This window comes from Taudactylus pleione, unplaced genomic scaffold (genome assembly GCF_031769625.1).
Source record: "Taudactylus pleione unplaced genomic scaffold, aTauple2 ptg000087l, whole genome shotgun sequence".
Lineage (NCBI taxonomy): Eukaryota > Metazoa > Chordata > Amphibia > Anura > Myobatrachidae > Taudactylus > Taudactylus pleione.
In genome coordinates this window covers 2,945,545-2,967,975 of record NW_028284489.1, presented here as the reverse complement: position 1 = coordinate 2,967,975, position 22,431 = coordinate 2,945,545, and the positions used below count along the sequence as shown (strand labels likewise).

General features: G+C 44.4%; 1 protein-coding gene across 3 annotated transcripts in view; it reads right to left on the bottom strand.

Annotated features, from left to right (window-relative positions):
- LOC148529030 (single-stranded DNA-binding protein 3-like) overlaps nucleotides 1-22,431 on the bottom strand; it is a 551,001-nt gene that overhangs the window by 121,899 nt on the left and 406,671 nt on the right. Inside the window, exon 1 of one of the 3 annotated variants that reach the window (XM_088468946.1) lies at nucleotides 19,201-19,289. The exons of 1 other annotated variant lie outside the window; for it this stretch is intronic. Coding sequence is in view for 1 of the 2 variants with exons in the window: in XM_088468945.1 (XP_088325071.1) it covers nucleotides 18,308-18,361 (54 nt within the window). In the remaining variant the exon portion in view is untranslated. Of the gene's footprint in view, nucleotides 1-18,307; nucleotides 18,403-19,200; nucleotides 19,290-22,431 lie in introns of those variants that run through there. One more of the 3 variants, XM_088468945.1, reaches the window with a different exon arrangement.

Below are 22,431 nucleotides of genomic sequence, written 5' to 3'. Positions count from 1 at the left end.
CACGCAGATCAAGCGACTGCCATTGTGCATGCATATAAGCCACACTGCACGTGCGCAGCTATCACACTGCGATTACGGATACACAGAGGATCCCATCGCAAAGTGACTGACAGGTAGTCAGCGTTTGGGCGTGGCAACGCGGGGTGGTCAGAAAAATGCAGGTGTGTCTGACCGTTTCAACGCTGTTACATGGGTGTGCATAAATTAGACATTGTGATCTCCTATGCAGCATGAGAGCTCTCTGAGTGGCAGGAGAGCTGCCGAGTCTGCGGCTAGTCAGACCTGCTGCTAGGGCAAGGTGGCCGCTCGATGTGAGCCGATGTTACCGATATATATGTAGGTAAGCAACGTCGTACGCATGTTAGAAGGCAGCAGTGGGCCTCCCTATGCTCGGGTGATCTTTTGAACCATTAGCATATTTTCACAGCTGCATTTCGTACAAAATCGCAGCTGCGATCGCAATAGCATCCATATCTAAATCATGCCCACAGTACAGTAGTTTGACCCAGATAGGGTCGAACAGTCTCAAGGTGCATTAATCCCATACTTGCCTACTCTCCCGGAAGTTGCAGGAGGCTCCCGATATTTTTGGGTAGCCCCCCGCACCCCTGCAAGAGTAGTCAGATCTCCCGGATCCCGCCCACTTCCTAGTGAAGTGGGCAGGATGGGGAGATTTTACATTTTATGGGAAATTTGCGGGTCCATAGAGAGGGGGAGGGGCTAGATGATGATAATCGAGTCATTTAGCCCCATCCCCTCATCGTGGACCCCTGAATTTCAGGATTTTCTTGTAAAGGGTTGTGGCCTAATGACGGCTACAGTCTGTCAAGCTGTGTTAATAGATAAGCAATGGTGAAATCTCTGATTTCTCCAGTGTTAACCTAGTGATACATTTAGAAAAGCCCCATCCCTGGTGAAATTGTGAAAGACAGGGTTTTTCCTCAGTTTAATAAATAGATCCCCAAGGCAGGGATTGTGTTTTGAATGTCTCCGTTTTGATATACAAGTTGATTCTTCTTAAAGAGCTACATTATAAATAATCACTTGTGGGGCTATTTAAAAAGAAAAGTGAAAGGCAGCATTCAAAAAAATATATAACAGTGCCCTTCAGTTTAGATTATGCCCAATTACAGTGCACAATCAGATTATTATACCACATTACAGTGCCCAGATTATTATACCATATTACAGTGCCCAATCAGATTATTATACCACATTACAGTGCCCAGATTATTATATCACATTACAGTGCCCAATCAGATTATTATACCACATTACAGTGCCCAATCACATTATTATACCACATTACAGTGCCCAATCAGATTATTATATCACATTACAGTGCCCAATCAGATTATTATACCACATTACAGAGCCAATTCAGATTATTATATAACATTACAGTACCCAATCAGATTATTATACCACATTACAGTGCCCATTCAGATTATAATATCACATTATAGTGCCCAATAAGATTATTATACCACATTACAAAAACAGGTCAGATTATGCCACATTACAGTGCCCTCCAGTTCAGATTATGACACATTACAGTGTCCCCTTACCATTATAACATCCACTACTACACATCCCTCAGTGAAAATAGAATGTCACTCCATTCAGGCTGGGCAACAGGTAGAAAAAGCAGTATGCAACTATATAACCTGGGTCTGGAGCCCACTAAACCTCTGGGACACAAAACATTGGTATCCCCTGCACCCACTATAGCTATGCCCATGATTGCAACCTTTTCAGGAATAAAGTATTTATGTTGTGATGCAGTGAATAGCATTTTGGTATACTAGGGTTATATAGAAAAATGCAATTCACATACCTTATTCAGAGAAATCACCTTTTAACCTTAATTGGCAGTTTCCTGATCAAAGATCTACTTTAGTATTCTTTAAATAAAGGGACATTTGAGTATGGCTTAACCTGGCTAAATTAGAGAACTTACTTAATCATCTACCATTATCATTATCATGGGAATAATCCATTTCTTTGTTATAGGGGCAATGTATGCCACTAAATCCATTAAACTGCAATAATGCACTGGTGGTGCTTACTTATGGGCTATCAATGCATGCTGGCACTTGTAGCAGCACCAATGTTTGCACTATATTTGAAGGGGGCCAATACACTAAGTGCAGGGGGCTTTTTTTTTTTTTAGAATTAGAAGGGGTGACTTTTTTTGTTACTTTTGTTTAATGTAATACAAGAGTGCCCGCACACATCGGATGCAGTTTGAGTTTTTACCCTCCGAACCCAAGGTTTGTATTTAGTAACTGTATCAGATAGCGCACACAGGGGGGGGTTTCTGAGTACCTGACAGACAGGAGAGCAGGCACCATCTTCTTAAGCCTGTCTAGAGATTTGCGGGTCAATCGGGAGGCGGTGGAGCCCACATGATGTGATTCCATTAGAATCACATCATTTGGCTCCGCCCCCCTCTCAATTGACCCGCGAATCGCAGCACTTTATCACTGGGGGAGGAGTCTAATGACATGGTGCCAGCCTGCCAGGTCCCATCCTTATTAGGTCTACAACCCACAGCTGCTGCAAGATAAGTGTGTGTAATGCATGTGTGATATACCTACAGTATGTCACACCTACTGTGTGTGTGTCTAAGGTATGTGTGACATATGTATGTGTGTGTGTGTGCGTGTATATATATATATATATATATATACATACATACACACACACACAGTATATGTGTCTGTGTGTGTGTGCGCGCGCATGTGTGTGGAAACCCCCTTATAAAAATCCTGCGTTTGCCCCTGACATATATACAAAAATAGTACAAGTAAGAGGCGTAAAAACAAAAGAATAAAGATATAAATAAGCATAATGGGCTGGAGGTGAAAGAGGCATATTGCCAGACTGACTGATTATATTCCATAGAGGTTGAAGAAATAGAACAGTGTCAGATAACTATGTTTGTATATTTACTTGTAACTAAGAAAACATATAACAAAAAAATTAATAATTGAAAAATGATGGTACAAAATTTTGCCACAAGCACAAAGCAGCTTGTCGGAAATATGCATGTGAAATGTTACTGGATAAATGCAATACCATTCTTCCACTAGAAATTGCATCTGTCGAAATGTTCTTACTAGTTAGTGAAAAATAATTGTCTCAGTCTCTGCTCTACAATCTCTTTCATTCATAGCTCCCATTAGCTGATGATGTCCTTCCTTTACACTACCATTTCCATGACCTTGGTCACTGTTCCTCATGATACATCATCAGGTTAAGCAAGTTTCATCAATGCAGTTCCTGCCAAGAGTGTAAAATCTCAGTCAAAATCATTTTGTTTTATGGAAAGCAATATATTGGGCAACAGGGCATTTTCAGACATGAGAATTTCACAGAGCAGAATTTTGTAGCCCAGATGAAGAGCATAAACTGCTTATCACACCTAGCAAGGCATATTTGCTAATTCTGTGGTGCAAAGATCACAGGCAGCAGAGATGCAGCAAGGTTACACAGCATGAGGGCAACATCCCAAATGATTGGGTGCTCTTGCCCATCACAGTGTCCAGCATGTGTCTGTGAGAGTGAGTCACACAGAAACATAGGAAGGAAGGGAAGTAGAGGAAGACAGCAAACATTGGGTGGCCTCTATGTAGAAGAGACACAGGGCATGTGCTGCCTCAGTCCCCAGTAAATCTTGCTCTGCTAACCACACTTGTTCAACAAATGGCAATATGCAGTAGAATAGAACCTGGGGACAAATTACCCATAGTTACACCAGTGACATTCATACCACTTTCAGATAGAAAAATCTCTAAAACCCGGGTTTTTTCCATATATTTCAACCCGGGAATTTGCTCATAACCCCCTCTCACACAGCACATTAGACCCGGATATTGACCCCTTTCACACTGAACCCAGGTCAGCCCTGCAATATATTGTGTGTCATAATAAATGGACTGCTTTTATGGCACACAGAGATGAGGTCATGAAAAGTGGGTGGTGACTGCTCATTGCATTGCATAAACCATGGCTGACGAGTTACTACTCAATAGCCCAGAGTTTCTGAGTTATTGCTGTTTTATAAAGCAAATGAAAGCCTTATGCAGGTGCTTACACTGTGCTACCTGGTACAGTCTTATGCCAGGAGGACAAGGGAGCAATTTCTGGTAGAGAGGGCTTCTACTCGACGCAGGTATTTGCGCCCTGATTTTGGGCAGCACTACGTAGAAAACTGAGGTTTACCAGGGCGACAAATTGATCGTGGACCAGAGACCGCAGGCATGGAGAAGTTTTCTGGGCGACCGTGGAAGCTTTTGTGCCAGAGCAGTAGATGGCACACTTTCATATGTCGCATGTTACCTTCAACTACCTGCTGGAACTTTTCACCCCAGTACTCACCAGGGGATGCACCAACTACCGCAAGACCATCGAGCCATGCAGGAGACTGGGGATTGTTTTGTGCTGGTACACAACCCCGGGGGAATACTGTAACATCTCCTGTTTGTTCGGTGTTGGCATTCAACGGCGTGTGTGCTAGTGCTGGAAGTGACACAGGCATTTACACTGATCGTAGTAAACCCAATCCATTCTGCCAGCACCACTTTTCTGCTGGTTATGGTTGTGAACTTTGTTGTAGTACTTTTGGAGAGCTTTCAGTTTATTCACTACCTGCAGCTGGGTCCGCACAATGCCCCTTAAGGTGAGTATCTTGGCAATGTTTGCACAGACTATTGCGTCCTTCACTGTGCCACTTATCTGTTTGCGGAACTCCTCCTCCCCTCTGACTGCCAGCAGCTCACGGATCTCCTCATCTTTCCAGTGCGCCATGCCTCACTCTCTCTCTTTTTCTGCAGCACAATTGTGACATCAGATGCCAGTGCCACTGCTCTGCCTATCAGGGAGACCCTGCCGCTCAGCCAATCAGCCAGTGCCCCGCCATCTCAGCCAATAAGTTCCTTTTACTGTGACCGGAGTTGAAAAACCTGGGTCGGAGCATTCCAGACAGCCGGCAACCCATATAGGACCCGGGAAAAACACAGGTAAATACCTGGGTCAAAGACCCAGGAATTTGGACCCGGGTTGATCCTTTCAGACAGAAAAAAACCTGGGTCGAACCGGCTTGAGCCGGTAAATTACTGGGTTGTTTTCTCTGTCTGAAAGGGGTATCAGTGGACTTATATGCAGTGGAATAGATACTGTATGGTAAGATGAGTAAACTTTTACCCTGATCTCAACAAATGGACACGTACACGTGCGGTATGAAGCTAAAATAAATGTATAATCCAGTGTGCTGGTATACAAAATGTGAATGGTACTGGTGGTACTGCAATATTGTGAAGTGCATTTTCATGGTATGTTTTAGGTGATCATTCAGTAAAAATGACAATTGCTAATTAATGATACTGAGTATCTTCACCCCATGTTGCAGATTTCTTTTTTCATGAGAAGGTTGTCTCCTAGGATACAGCCTGGTGAACAGTAGTTAGCACTGCATTGGGTCCAAAGGTTTAATGCTGACCAGGGCGCTATGTCCAAAAACATACTGGTAGGTTAATTGGCTACTATCAAAATTGGACCTGTGATTGAGCTTGTGTGCTAGAAGCTCCAATTAGGCTGATTCTGATTTAAATGATTAGATATTATCTGTAATATGTTAAGCTACATTGATAAAATGTTGGCAATAACAAACTCTCTGGGTTCAGGAATATGAGATGATTTTCCAGTAGATATTCTAATCAATCCATATGTCATGAACTGCATTCCTCTTGTATAAGTCCAAACATTGATAGACTCAATGCAATTACACATACAGACTACATTGGCTCCATGTGGCTTCCCAAACTCCCATTTGTTGGAGAGTAGCAACAGATGCAGGATTATAATAGTTTGAGAATGATGGAATAGTTAATGGTGCTGTCTCTTAAGTTGTCACTGTTATAGTTTATATTTGTTGTTATAAAGTGTTGTATTCCACAATCCTGTAGGTAATACTCAATATTTCATCAAGTTTACATGTACTTGTCACAGTAAAGTTTATCCCACAATCTTCCCATTGTGTTTGATAATTGAACTTAAACAGAAAGCATTGTTGAGAAAGTCAACAATGTAATTAAAAATGAGCAAAAAAATTGTGCGGCAGCTCAGAGCTTAAACTATCAGTGGCTAAACAGCATAATAACAAATACCCGCTATGGAAATTTAAGGTTGAGATGGTGTTACACAGAGATGACTTGTGGGAGGTTATTACAACAAAAGATCAAATGTTAATAATAACCAAGAACTGAAAAAGTTAGGGATAGTTGACAAGTCTATAGAAAAATGCATTGTCAACATTCTGGCAATGTTGACATTCAGACCATGTCAATATTCTTGTGCTGACATCTTGAATGTCGGCACACCATAAAAGAGATATGAGATACATTACAGAAGCTGAATGAAAGATTTAAACATTGATATTTCTACTGAGGAAACTATATGACCATATGACACATATAAAGAAGAACTTACATGCAGGAGCATACTTTATAAAGTGAATGCTAGAGACCTTAATTAAAGGAAGTGTGTAACCATACTTCTGTGCTGTGTACCTGACACGGGAGGCAATCGGGAAGCCGACTGCCTAAATACCGGCAGCCGGCTTCCCGACTGTCTTATCCCGGCATTTCACCCTGATGTAGATGTAGACGCCCGCATTTCCCCTACGCCGGGAGACCGACGCCCGGCATCACGATCGTAGTGATGCCGGGCACCGCGAGCGGACAGCCGCGGGGGGGAGGGTTAGGTTTAGGGCTCCCGGGGGGGACTTAGGGTTAGGCACCCCCCCGGGAGGGTTAGGGTTAGGCTAGGGGGAGGGAGGGTTAGGGTTAGGCACCCCCGGGGGGGACTTAGGGTTAGGCACCCCCCTGGGGGACTTAGGTTTAGGCAGCGGGGAAGGGGGTGGTTAGGGTTAGGCACTTAGAGGGGGGATTAGGGTGAGGCACTTGGGGGGGAAGTTAGGGTTAGGCACCCCTAAGGAGGGTTAGGGGGGTTAGGTTAGTGGATACTTACCTATCCACGATCGGGATTTCCAGTGCTGTAGGGCTTCCGTTGTGTCGCACTCTGCTCCTGTCGGGCTGCCGCTGACGGGAATCGAACCGCCGGCCGTATTTCATACCAATTCCCCTGACACATACAGTGCAGCGATTACTGTGCTAGAAGCAAGGTTTTTAGTCGAATTAACATTAGACTTTATGAAACTTACAGATTAACATAAGCACAGAAAGGAACTCATTACATAGAAAATAGAAATTGACACCAGAGTGGTCTTTAAAGCAACAGGCATTTCCAGTATTTGGTAGCAAACAGACAATGCCCCCATATATTACCAGATTTTCATTCCAGATAATCTAATTGGATGTGTGGCTAGCTTTACACAGAAAATTTCCACAAGGGTCCAAGTAGCAAGTTAAAACCAAACTCAGTAACGCATGCTGTAATCAGTGGAGCAGAAGACAACAGAAGATCATCTATCATTCATGTTATTTAGGAACAACAAGTCACATGATGGGTCATATAAATATCTTCTCAGAACGGAGCAGCATATCGGAATCTGCGGAGAGGTATAATTAACTATGGGTGCAGGGTGTGCGGCGGGGCCCCCTGCACCCATTATAAAGGCGCCTATGGATGTGTACTCATTTGTCACTCTAGTAGTTGCTATTTGTTTTTATAGTGTAATGTCTTAAAGAAACTTTTTGGTAATCTTCAATGCTGTAATATGACTTTTACATGTGCTAGTCACAGTGTAGTTTATCTAGCAATCTTACCTATATGTGTGAACAGAGAAGTATTTTCTGCAACACCATGAATGGGTCTATTTAGTAACTAAATGAAGGCTTTTATCCATCATGTTTGCTGGAGGAAGCTTTAAATTGTGTTTCTCACTATTTAGAATAAAGAAAAGTGCGAAGAAATCACTGATTTCTTTGCCTTATCTTTATTCTAATAGCAGTGCTACGGCCACCATAGGTTTCAATCTCTATTTAATAAAATGAGAGCAGCGAAGGATGGCGTTATGTGCACTCTCAGCGGAGATAATCAGGAAGAGACCGTTCCTGCTCTCTCCCATACAGCATTGCACCCATGGCTTCTTCGGCAGGGAGGTTAATGAGCACAGGGAACATGCATCTGCGAAAGACGCACTGGTCTCTATTATCTCCTTATCGGGACACAGCTAGATCTGTCCCTGCACAAAAAAAATACATAAATACGGAGATAAAAGGGAAGAAAAGAGCGGTGATGATTTTATGCCACTTTTTGCTTACTTTTTAAATAGAGTCCTAAGTGACTTTGGGCCTGATTCAGAGCTGAACGCTCTGACCAGAGCGCTCGCTCTGAATCAGGGCCCTCCTACCTTTTTTTGGAGCGTCCTCATGGACGCTCGCATGGCTGTGGGTTACCACCCACAGCTATAGCGAACGTCCATGATTATGGTCGCGATGGACTTGACCATCGCGACCATCGGGCTTGCGACAGAGACCCTGCGGTAGGGTCTCGGTGACCGCAAGCCCTGGAGCCAAAATCAGTGGGGCCGGCTTGAGACGGTAGGCGTTCCCATGGGAACGCCTCCGTCTGGCAGGCACGCCCACTAAAGGGGGCGTGCTGTCAATCAACATCGACAGCACGCCCCCTTTGGTGCGAGACCCGGAGCGATGGAGAGCCCGTCGCTCGCCGGGTCTCGCGCATGCGCACAACGGAGCTCCCTCCATCGTGCGCATGCGCAGTGGGGGGACATCGACCCGCTTGCGAGCGTACTGCCGCTCACGAGCGGGTCTGAATGACCCCCTTTGTTTTTATGATAAATGATTAACTCAACAGTAACCTATTGAAGCACCCACTTTCAATATGCTTTGTATACCTCATTTAGGGCAAAATGTACTAAGCATAGCATCCACGGTACCGTACATTCCACCAATTATCGGGTACATACTGGAGATTATATCGACAGATCTCCCTGTAAGAGCAATTCTTTGCGATAGAGCAACTTCTGAGTTTGCGACCCAGAAGTCCCTCTGCATCCTTCTGCGAATGTGTAGGAGGTCGTGTACGCTGCGGGGGCTGCTGGGAGGAATCAGATTTGATCCCTCTTAGAGTTAGTTGCGAAGAGAAACCCATAGGCTTCGAGTGGGTTACGCCATCTAATGAGGCCATTACCCACCTGATCCAATACATTCCGGAGCTTGGTACATATTGAAAATGCAGCAAAAACTCAGAAAATGGGGCTTTTCAGTGTTTTGACCGCATTTCACCCCTTAGTACATACTGCCCTAACTCAAGTGTTTCCTTTATTTTTGTTGTTACCTGTATTTAGCTGTATATGGGAAATACTCCTTCAGGTAGTGAAGCCTCTATAAAACCAAGAGCTCCACTTATGTCATGTTTAAGTATGTATATTCTACAAAGAAAATGCTGTAAACAAAGTATCCATATTAGTCTTCTTCAGGGACCATAGTAAACATATTAAGCACATTCTCCTCATACATATTACTGGTAATATAGCAGCTCATTCCAACTCACCCTGTATAAGCTCTGTAACAGTCATTACCTGCAGCATATTACTGTTCCCCTAGCGCTAACAATAATTGTTCGCTTTAACACCTGCATCTCTGGCACTCTGATGCTATTCTGAATTGCACCCGTAAGTCCTCTTTATAGACTTTTCAGATTAAAGCTATCGAACAGTTTTTATTTGATTATTATGGTAACTTAGGGGTTACAGCACAGAGAGCCAGGATATTTTATTTAAGCATATCTTTCAGCTGAAGACATCCTCTCCAGGGGAAACCGTTTGGCACGATCCTAAATGCTGAAGGGCGGAAGTGTTTAACCAAAGTTGTGTCCTGTTACTATGACAACGACCGACTTCCAACCGTTTAACAAATCTGGCACAGAAATTGCATTCCCTTAACCCGAGAAGTACTATCATTTAATACTGTGCACTTCCCCCAGTTGGAGAGAGGGTGCACAGCAAATCGTGCAGTCACAGAAGGGTACCTCGTAGATCAGCTCTTTGCCAGAATTATTATCCATTGGATACAGATACAGAAGGGCTATCTTTAGAAGGATTCTTCTAGTAATATTCACTGAACTTCGATTGGCAGGTGGTGCTTGCTGCATGAGAAATAACCCTAGTGTCATTAACTAATTACAGTGCAAGGTACAGTACTTGATAGATCTAGCTATGACTCCCTGCACAGCGTCCGGCCTGATACCTCACATCAGAAAAAGGTGAATAAATTGGTAGACAAAGCAAAAATTGTACACACTTTAATATATAATTAGTAAATGTGTTTCCGTCATTAAACAGGCAAACCAATTTATACAATACAATATATCTAGACAGTGGGACTACCTTAGTGGTACACTGGCATGTCTAAATTCATGGGGTGTGTTAAAATGCATTGGTGCATGGCTGGGTATGAGGGAGGTCTGTGTTCACAGACAGGCTATGGGGCCTATTCATTAACAGTAAAGTTACATTTTCAAGGTCCCTTTTTTCCTGTATTCATTAACACACTTAATGCAGGAGATATCACTGATATCTCCTCGTTAAGTCAGCCTGCGTTAATTTCCACAGTCCCCATTTAGTAATATGGGGATGTAGAAATTATTGTATTTTTGAACTTCTGAAAATCATACATTTTCAGAAATTGATAGTGTGACTGTATGCCATCCTCAGATGGAGTACAGCCCCCGATAGTCTACACAAGCTGCTGTTTAACATGGTAGGTTGTGCGGAAGAGAGATCTTTTCAGATCCCCCTCAACGTGTACTCAATGCCTCCAGCTTAATTTACCTCCCTCCTCTCCCTCCACAGCACCTGCAGCCATATGCATATGTCAGCCCAGGATAGCCTCACACTGCAGTTACTGCCAGTCCGACTCCTGTAACTACTGGCGTCTCTGGTTCCCTGGAAGGGGGGAGCGGGGTGAAGGGACAAGCTACAGGTATCTCTGGTTGCTGTGGTTTGGGGATCGTTTTGGGGTTCCCGGACCCCTAAGACCACCTTTTAATGATAGACCCCTGGGAAGCTGAGATAATGGGTCCCAAAGAGTGGAACCCAGTGTACTAGGTGCTGACTGGTTCTCCTAAACAGCTGCTGGCCTCTGATTGGTTCCTGAACCTTGGTCCAAGTTGGATGCCGTTTTGGGGGATCGTTTTAGGGTTCCTGTAGCCCCCATTCCCCTGCACACTTCTATGGTCACCTTTTTTACGATAGACCCCATGAAAGCAGAGAAAATGGGTCACAAAGAGAGGACAGGGGTCTATCGTCAAAAGGTGACCATAGAAGTGTGCAGGGGAATGGGGGCTACAGGAACCCTAAAATGATCCCCCAAAACGGCATCCAACTTGGACCAATTTTTTGAGCTGGCACTGGGCACTGATTGGTTGAGCTGGCTGCTGTATACATATATACGATATGGAAGGCAGCACATATGCAGACAGGAAACCAGGCAGCGGTAAGGGGAGCAGGAGGAAAGTATCTCTATTCCGAAAAACTGTCTCCACAAAAATGACAGTTTTTCAGAAGAGATACTTATGTTGAGAAGCCAGGATGAATTGTTCAGATATTTTTGGAAAAGTCAATGAGATTTCTAAACTAAATTAGCACTATACAATTTTTAGTATTAATGAATAGACCCCTATGTTTTAGACAAAGCTAATTTCCTTATTATGATGATTATCATCATTTACATGAAACAGGTGTTGCACAACATAAGCTGGGTACACACATGGCCGAACTATCTAACAATCATTCTGCGCTGACATCACAACTGGGCGGGCATTTAAATTTGCCCACCCAGTTGAGATGTCAGTCACCGGGGGGGTCCATGTAGCAAGTGTACGGCTGGTCGCCCTCGTACACATGGGCGTCGGATTTGGGGGGAGGGGGACACGCCCCCTCCCCAAACTTTTGAGAGGCACGATGGCCATGGACGATCAGGGGCATGCCGTCCAGGTAAGAGGGAGGTAGGAGGGGAAGAGATGAGTAAAAATGAGGGTGGGGGGAGGTGGGTCGTGCAGGTAGGATTTTATTTTGCCCCCCCAACATAAAATTGTTTCAACGCCCCTGCCCGTACACACAGGTAGACGTGCCAATATATCTCCAAGATATATTGGCATCGGCTGTGCTGCAGATGCAATATGTCTGTGAACGACGTTGTTCACAGACATACCGTGTGCACTACTAATGGAACAGGCAACATATCTGCCAGCGTGTACCCAGCAGAAGACAATGTGCAATGTGTAAAAGATACGGTATATTTTTTTCAAAAAGAAGACGTATACACTTTAGTTTTTATGCAATAGCACCTTCATCAGATATATGGTAAAACCAGGGATAGGGTAAAGATCAGCAAGGAGAGGAGGCCCAAATTTAGCTCCATAACCATGGGAAGGAGTCCCGGGTTGCGAAGAGAGATCCTTCTGCTGGACGTTGGGGCTCTTGTGTGCATGCGTGACCTGTAGGTCACGCATGCGCACTACTATCACTGCTCCGAAAGGAGCAGTGAAAGGTAAGGAATAGATCCCCTTCATTATTTGTACCTGGAAGTGATGTGAAGTGAGGGTGGAAGTGTGGTTCCATGCCCATAAAGGCCATCAAAAGAAGAAGTTTGTCTCCTCACGGGCTCGTTTTGCTCGCCACAGGTTTATATTCCCCATCTATATCCACGTGGATAGTAGGGAAAGACGTTGGACAGTAACATCAATTCAATGATAATTTGCTCTGGCATCCACGGGGAGTTCAAACGTTAATTATTATTATGAATAGACCTCTTAACCACTTGCTAAAAAGGAGAATCTGCTTCTTTAAATGAGAAATGTATCTCAGAGGCAACGAGACTGAAAAGCTCATTGTTTGTAACAATGGATATAATAAATAAAAACTAACAAAAAATAAATAAAAAGATAGTGAGATGGGTGCTTCCTGCTCCAGGAGCACTGTGTACTGTATACCTGCATATTGCCAGCAGTGTAAACTCCCTGGTCACATTTTGAACGCTACCTAAAATGAAATGATTATAGGCAGGAAAGTCTATTATGCAATTAAAATGTATAGAGCTCAATGTATGGATTGCTACAAGTTAGTAATTAAATCATCCCCTACATTTTTGTGTGCAAAACATTGTATCTGTTCATTTAAAAACGGTCATGTACTTGAAAAGCGCCATCCTTCCAACCTCACAGCCACATAAACCGTCAATTACAATAGCAGTGACATACTGGACCCGTGATGCATGCAGTCATGCATTGTATTTACTAATACTATCATTATATTCCTGTTCAATGTAATGTACAGGGAAACTAACATTCACAGTAAAATGTTTGACAACTTTGATAAAGTTGTGTTTGCCTTCAGCCACTGATTTGGAAAAATATTAAGACAGGTTCTATTTTGTTAAGTACAATCTAGTTTGAAAAAAAACTGATTTCATTGCTCCTAACTAAAAAATTTATTCATAGAGTAAAGTACACACAAGATTATGGTACTTTAGAATATATACAAACATTATTTTCTGGTTTAGTTTCACTTTAAAACAATCCAGTAAGTAAATGTATATTATAGGAGAGATGCAGGATTGAATGGATGGACTGCTGTTGAAAATGTAATCTCTAACCTTGAGGTTTTCATTGTTGGCAGGTTAGAGGCAGTAAGGATTGTTGTATATGACCAACGTGTCAAAAAAACACACAGGTGCAGAAAATGTAGTGATGCACTGTAATATACAGTAGCAAGACACTAAAAAATAGAAGTGTTTTAGGGTTCAAGAAAGATGATATAAGAGAGAGAGAGAGACCAAAAGAAAATGGGTGGGAGAGTTTAGTTCAAAGATATATGTTTAAGGGAAAAGTTACAGTATTGGAGCATCTGTCCTCATAAGTAACTGGAGGCTCATTCATGTTTGGTGTCTCCAAGCAGATCTGGTAATCATGGGGTTAAGCTGCTTAAAATTCAGATATTGCCTCACTGCCGTCATTGCTCCTCTATCACCTCCTTCTCTGCTTCCACATCGCATCGGCCAAGGGAGAAAAGTACCTTGCTCAGCAAAGCCTCCTGCATATCAATGAGCTTAGCTTTGGCAGACAGAGGGGGAGAGCTCTGGCTAAGGTGGTGGAGGAGAATGGTGGGGGAGAGAAGTACAAGCCAGTCAGTGGGGGACTTAGCAAGTGGTTGAGGGGCTAGGACCGATCAACTGTGAGATACTGAATAAAGTAGGCGCTTTTTTAAGTCGGTGGGTTAAAGCAGTACATGGAGGGGTAAATTATAATTTCATACAGCAAGTCAAAAAAAACAAGCATTGATCAAAAGCAATGAGAAAAGAATACAAAAATGGAGAAAAATTATTTCTATTTCCCACAGAATGTGTCACATTACAAACAATGTATTTCATTCCTAGTACATTTATATATAATTGCATATACATATACTATAAATAAACGCTGCTATACACATTAACACTTATTTGGGCTGATTCAAATGCACTAACAGTAAAGCATGTTAGCAACTATGGGGGTAAACTGTAGCTACATTGATGATGCTGATAGAAGTCACTGGATGTCACAGAACTATCTAACACTGATGGACAATTCTAAACATTTAATGTACTAGTTTTTACAAGTAAACCCATGCCCATTTCTGACAATGAGAAACAATTCAGGACCACATTTGTTAGTAATAACATGTAGTGTGTACATACATATAACAGTTCTTATACATTTGTATTGAGGGCCTGTTTCAGAGATTTCCGCAGTGCCGATATTTACGTAGATTGAGGGATTGTTAGCCACAGCGCATGCATGAAAGAGGCGCTGCGATTTATTTGTGATTACGTAAGCACAAAGGATTCACTCGCAAAGTGAATGACAGGTAGTCAGCATTTGGGGGAGGTAACTGGGGTGGCTAGGCTAACGCAGGTGTGTCTGACTGTTTAAACTCCGTTTTATAGGTATGCATAAATTAGCCATTGTAATCACCTTCACAGCATGAGAGCTCTCAGCGTGTCAGGAGAGCTGCAGTGTTTGCGGCTGGTCAGACTTGACTTACATGCTGCGTGACTGCCCGATGTTCCCAGTGGTCATGCTTTTGCACTTCGTCGGACATATATAAAAAGGTATCAGTGGGCGTTCCTAAGCTTTGTACGGATCTGAATCTGTATAATGCTTGAGAGAACAAATTTATTAATGATATAGATATACATTAATATTATTATTTACATAATGAAACCATTTTCTGCAGTACTGTACAAATGATATTTGTCATGTGCATCAGCCCCATGCCCCGTAACCGAAGAAACAAACCAGAACCTGGAAAAAACCTATATAAACACAGTGGGGTGCTTCAAGTGTTGCATGGAAGGTATTCACGAGCACCCAGTTTTGCAATTCAATTGTTCTGGGTGCTCGTTAATTATCGCTCTCTTCATGCTCTATTAGATTGGGTTTAGCTGTGTAAAATGGCTAAACTCATCCAAAGTCCTGGTTCGGGCACCCTAACTGATATTTAGGGCTCCCTAACCAGGGGTTTCTCGCACATTGTTGCTCGTACCCTGCTGAGGCGCTAAAGCGGAACAACAACTGAATTGCTCAGTCGCCGGCTAAACAATTTAATCGCCTCAGTGAGAATATACCAACTCCACAGATAGAGCACAGGTTGGGAATTTTGCCCACAAAATATAACCTGTCAAGCTTGACATGAGAGCAGGGCCGGATTTAGGCTTGTGGGGGCCCTGGGGCAACTAAGTTGTGGGGGCTCCTACCAATAATATTTCCACAGCCCCTGCAACCACTACTATGCCCTTTACCTAGGGAGAGAGAGAAAGAGAGAGAGGGAGAAAGAGGGGGAGAGAGATGGAGTGTGGGGGAGAGAGACAAAGAGAGGGAGAGAGACAGAGGGAGCGACAGATGGCAAAAGAGATAGGTAGGGAGAAAGATGGCGAGAGGAAGATAGACAGAGAGAGGAAAATGAAGAGATTGAAAGAGAGGGGGAGAGGGAGAGGAGGAAGACCATACTTACCATCTCTCCCGAAATGGTCGGGAGCCTCCCGAAAATCGGGTTGCGCTCCCGACCACCCGGAAGACTAGGCAAGTCTCCCGTAACCAGCCGCAGCCAGCCCGCGTCCCCTGTTGCCGGCCACTTAGTATGCAGTCCGGGGGATCAGATGACGCGATTTGCGTTAAATCGCGTCATCGAAGCCCCGCCCCCTACTGTACAGTGCCTGTATTACGGGCACTGCACAGCGGGGGGGCGGGGCCACGATGACGCGATTGAGCCACCAGGCCCCCCGCTCCGCCCACCTGCTGTGTACAGAGAGTCGACCAGGCTGTCCCTTCTCTGAAGGGACAGCCTAAAGGTAGGCAAGTATAAGGAAGACAGAGAGAGAGACCGCGAACATACACACTACCTGTAGCTTCATTATGTTCCTGACAGGGGTGCCTCTACACTACAGTGGGTGGCCGGGCAATGACGTGCGATCTCTAAGCCCCACCTCCGCGCTAATGTCACGATTCGTGTGTGTATGGGTAGGGGCGGGGGCTAATATGACATACCCACCCGGTGGGCATGTCACGGCATTAAGCCCAGTCCCCCTACACTCATGAAACGCACCATTATCAGCGCAGGGGGGCGGGGCTTAGAGATGTCCGTCATTGCCCGGTCACCCACTGTAGTGTAGAGGCAGAGAAAAGCTGTCGCCTTCTTGAAAGACTTCAATCAAAACTCCACCTGTTGAGTGACAGACTGTGATGCTGCCAGGAGCTGGAACAGGAAAGTCCAGAGTGGACCAGTTCAGTACAATGTTTGCTGAGTGTGGGGACCCACAATGTGTGCGGACCCCTGGACGTCCGCCCTGCCTATAATCCATCTCTGCATGAGAGCACTACCAAATTTAGGAGAAAACATCATGGTTACTACTACAGGTTGAGTCTCCCATATCCAAATATTCCGAAATACAGAATATTTTTAGCATGACTGAGATAGTGAATCCTTTGTTTTTTGATGGTTAAAAGTACACAAATTATTTAAGCACAAAATTATAAAAAATATTGCATAAAATTATCATCTTCAGGCTTTGTGTATAAGGTGTATATGAAACAAATTAATTTCATGTATATATACAAATTTTGTTTGAGCACAAATTGGAAATATTGTATAAAATGACCTGCAGGCTGTGTGTATAAGGTGTATATAACACATACATGCATTCTGTGTTTAGATTTGGGTCCCATTCCCAGGATATCTCCTTATGGTATGCAAATATTCCAAAATACGGAATATTCCGATATCCAAAAAAACCCTGGTCCCAAGCATTTTGGATATGAGAGACTCAACCTGTAGTAACATTCTGAAATTGGTCATGCAAAGTACGTAAGCTGGTGAAATAACCAATGTTATGGTTTAAGTTTAGCTTTATCTAACTCAGAGGAGGCAACTGATGAGTGGAGTTCTTATAGCACAACTCCTGGTTAATACACTTACATACATACATAGATAGATAGATAACTAGGGGTGTGTAATCGGTGTCGTCACTCAAAGCTCAGGGTTCTGTAGCAGGGGCATAACTATGTATTTTTGAAGACCCCATAGCAAAGGTTTGTAAGGGCCCCTATGTACCAACCAATGCTGAAAAATGTATATAACACATGTAACTTTGACAAGGGAGATGGGACCCCCTCAGCCCTGGGACCGATAACAGCTGCACCCCTTACACCGACTGTAGTTACACCCACGGCTTTGTTAGCTGCACGGCTGCTCACCTTCGGTCCCTGCAGCTTACTAGCAGGGTGCCTGGAACGGCACCCTGCACCCAGTGTCACTGCTGCAGCACTGCCAGAGCGTCAGTTGGACATGCAGCTGTCAGCCTATACAGCACCCCTAGGTATCCTGGGATGTTCCGGCGATGTTGCTGTCCTTACTGGCATTGGCAACCCCTCCCCATCGGCATGATGTCATGGCCAGCACAGGTCGTCGTTGAAGCCCTGTTACGGCTTTGATAGATAGGCATGGTAGCAAAATCAAAAGGGATAAGTGCAAAGTATATCCTGAGTATTTCTTCTTTATCAATTACATCACCAAAAATACCAGCTAAACATCACTACAACTATAGTATGTTCACACAGGGGCCCATATAGAGCTGAAAGAGAAATGGTCATAGGTTGCAAAAAAGGAATGTTCTTGCAAAAAGAAAAAAACACACATAAGATGCAGCCGAGAAGCATACTCCTCTGCCTAGCCAGCATATGTGGCTAATCTACAACAAGTCATTATTAAAGGGTTAGCTTGTACCTCTCTACAGCAAAAGATATGCATGTCTGCCTTGTGCCACATTTGCATGAACATGCCCTTAGTGACCTTTGTCAGATCCTCCCTCTTTGGTCATATGACTCCGCAAAGCCGCATTATCATGAGCTTGTTGTGTGAGTTCACAGCAGACACTCTTCACATTTAACGCTGCATCATCACCTAAATGTTATCGTCACAACAGTGACACCCTGGCAGTCACTAGTGATAGATTGTAGCTGAGCGGATAAACTACTACTGGAAGATATGCAATTCTATGGAACGCAATGGTATTTGAGAATTACCGGCACACAGATCGTATTCACTACTGTTAGGCAGTAACTTGGAGCTACTGTTTTTCCTTTGCTCTAAAACTTTACATGTGCCAAAGAAATGCTCAATACTTATAGTAGTGATTGTCAGCAGAGCAAAATCTCTGCATTATAAATCGCTCATGGAACTAAGCGCAGCAAGTTTCCGCTGTGGAATACGTAGTTGACAAATTGCCAAACTGACACTACTTAACAGAAACCGCCAAGGACTGTCTGACTGTCTCGCACATATAACTGAATAAAATAACATAACATTGTATATATAGATAGATAGAGATATATATATAGATATAGTATCCACAGAGTCGTTCACATATCCAAAAAAACCAAGGTGCCAGTCATGAGTTAGAATAGCCAGATTGAGAAAGCGGCATTCAACGGGTTTAAATCTAATAGAAAGAAGACTTCAAACAAGCTCCATCAGTTCAACGTTTCGGGTTTATTTCAACCCATTATCAGGACACATTATATATAATTATATATATATATCTTTACACTTCAAAGAAAGATGATTTGCAATGGGCCATGTTATTGTCAGAGAACAGGGTACTAATAGGGTTAACATACTTTTGTTTTTTATCCATTTTTATACTGTCCCTTGAACTTTTATGGTCCTGCTGTAGACAAACTTCGCTTGGTTAGAAATGAAGATTTATTTGAAGTGATAGCTGGCGGAAAACACACTGCCAAGGTCTGTTTCCAATATTGCTAATGAAAGCCAGGCATGTAAGGAGTTACAATAGACGCTGCTTCATGCAGGGTGTGTCTATGCCGAGACCGACGCACTGCTAATGATATGTGGGGAGCAACTTCTCAGGGAGATGGGAGAAAGCTTTTCCCTCCTGAGATACAGTACATGGAAAAGGTTGTAGTGCAATGTTAGTAGCAACTCGCAGCTCATTATAGCACATCCAGTAAGTAGATAATTTACATCCTTCCCAGCATATCAAGTAGCCAAAGCAGGATACCTACAGTACAGATTAGTGTAAACAGACTCAATTTGGTTTATGTTCAGAGTGACACACACACATACTAGAACTGGTTTTCTGTTGCAAATTCACATGAGACAGCTCATTATATACATGCTCATACATTTAAGTCAAGAAAATTAGCAAAATGCACTGTGTAACTGTTATAATAATGCAGTTAGGAGACCGAGGGCCTGATTCTGACCCGCTCGCGAGCGCTGAGCGCTCGCAAGCGGGTCGATGGTGCCCTAGTGCGCATGCGCACGACAGAAGGAGCTCCGTCATGCGCATGCGCGAGACCCGAATAGCAAAACAGCCAAGCCGTCACTATGGGTCTTGCACCAAAGGGGGCGTGCTGTCGATGTTGATTGACAGCACGCCCCCTTTGGTGGGCGTGCCGGGGGCGTTGCTGCCCAGACGGAGGCGTACCCATGGGAACGCCTATCGTCTGAGGCCGGCCCCACTGACATTACTAGTGATGTCAGTGGGAGTGCTTTTGGCTCTGATAGAGCCAAAAGCACTCCTGGGCTTGCGGCAGCGAGACCCTACCGCAGGGTCTCGTCGCAAGACCATCGCGACCATCATTTTGGCCGCTCGCTGTAGCTGGTCACCCACAGCTATACGTCCGGCTCTGAATCAGGGCCTGACTCTTTTCCAATATTTGTCTAAAGTTGTATATACAGAAAATGTATATTATTACCATAATTGCCTATTCTCCCAGGAAGGCAGGAGAAATGAGGGAAAGTGGGCGGTCCGGGGGTCCAGTTATGTGAATCACGCAGAATCGAGTCATTGTGGCCCTGACCCCAGCTTCACAGTATCGATAATCTGGTATTAGGTAGCGACGATCGGGCCTACCTGCCTGCCCGCTCTCCTGCAACACACCCACCTGCTGAGACGACCTGGCTGCCCCCACTGGTAGTATGATTAGAAGACCATTGGTTAGGAAATAGAGACAGGCAGATATGGTGCCAAAACAAAGCCTCTCTTCCCAAAAAGAGGGAAAGTTGGAGGTACTGTAAGATCATCCTAATATGTAAATAAAAGCAACATGCTAAAGCAGTTCTAAATATAGACCATGGAAATAAAGACTACGAGTCTGCTAAACGTGTTCCTGTGTGCAGAGCATATTTGGCATGCTTTGTACAGCACATGCACTGGAACCGACCATATGTAAGTACAGGTAATGTGCATTTTAATCATATCCTCACTTAAGACTGGGCTGTTACAGGGTGTTCTCATGTAGGCAAAGTTCAGTGTGGGCATACAGGCACATCTGTGTTCTATTCAGAGTTGGATATAAGCGTACATTCACATGTTCAGGTGTATACCGTGGTGCAGTTGGTGCACATGAGCACTGATGATGATGACTAGACCAAGCGAACACATAGGGGGTGAGCACAAGATGCGCACAGCTCTGCATACTGGCAAATATACACACAATGGGCTCTATTTATTAACATTATTTTTACTAAAATAAAGTGCAAAAGGGTGTTTTCACACCCTTTTCACATTATTGTAGCATCACCTATAGTTATTACAGGGCAATTGGAGTAGAATTCGTAAAAATTCTACTCCAACCCATACTTATCACTTATTTTTAGTAATCAGATCGCACTTCCCATAATTGTAATGGGAAATGTGATCCGACCAAAGTTACTAAATATAAATTGTGAAAAAATATACCGGGGAAAGCCCTGATAACCTCCAGGTGGCGTTATCCAGGGTCTCCTCCGGTTACCGCACTCCTGCTCTGCTATAATGGGCACAGCAGAGCCGGGAGTCGGTCCCAGTAATCAGCTGATTCACTGGAAAAAAAGACAAACTTACCTGAGTCCAGGGACCGGAGTTAGGGGCTCCAGTGATGTCCTCTCTCCGGTCAGCTGGTCTACCATGGTGCACTGGGGGCCGGTCGTCACCTGACATGGTCCCAGTGCAGTATGGGATGTCAGCTGACCGGGGGACATGGAGGACATCACCGGAGCCTGGAACATGCAGGTAAGTGTAATTAAGGGAGAGTTTTCGGAGTTTGATTGCAGGAACTGACAGCATCTTCAGATTAAGGGCCTGATTCAGACCCACTCGCAAGCGGCTGTCCGCTCGCAAGTGGGTCGATGTTGTGCACTGCGCATGCGCACGATGGCGGGAGCTCCGTCGTGCGCATGACGCGACGAGCGAAGGACTTTCCTTCGCTCGTTGTGTCTGATCAAAGGGGGCATACTGTCGATGTTGATTGACAGCACGCCCCCTTTGGTGGGAGTGCCTCCCTGACGGAGGCGTTCCCAAGGGAACGCCTACCGTCAGAAGCCGGCCCACTGACATCACTAGTGATGTCAGTGGGAGTGATTTTGGCTCTGATAGAGCCAAAATCACTCCGGGCCTTGCGGTTGAAAACCTCAACCGCAGGCTCCGGCTCGCAGTGGCGATGGTCAAGACCATTGCGGCTATCAAACTGCACGCTCGTATAGGCTGTGGGTGGTGACCCACAGCTATACGAGCGTCCAGGAGGACGCTCCATAATTATGGAGGGCGGCCCTCATTCAGAGCGTGCGCTCTGCTCAGAGCGTACGGCTCTGAATGAGGGCCTAAGTTAGTTTCCGGTGTCTTGCACCCAAATATTGTAAGGAGCTTCAGAGTGTGAACAGAGGGCCTGATTCAGACCCACTCGCAACTTGGTCGATGGTGGCCCAGAGCGCATGTGCACGAAGGAGCCGGCTCCGTCGTGTGCATGCGCGAGACCCGGATAGCAACGGGCAAACAGTCACTCCGGGTCTCGCACCAAAGGGGGCGTGCTGTCGATGTTGAGTGACAGCACGCCCCCTTTGGTGGG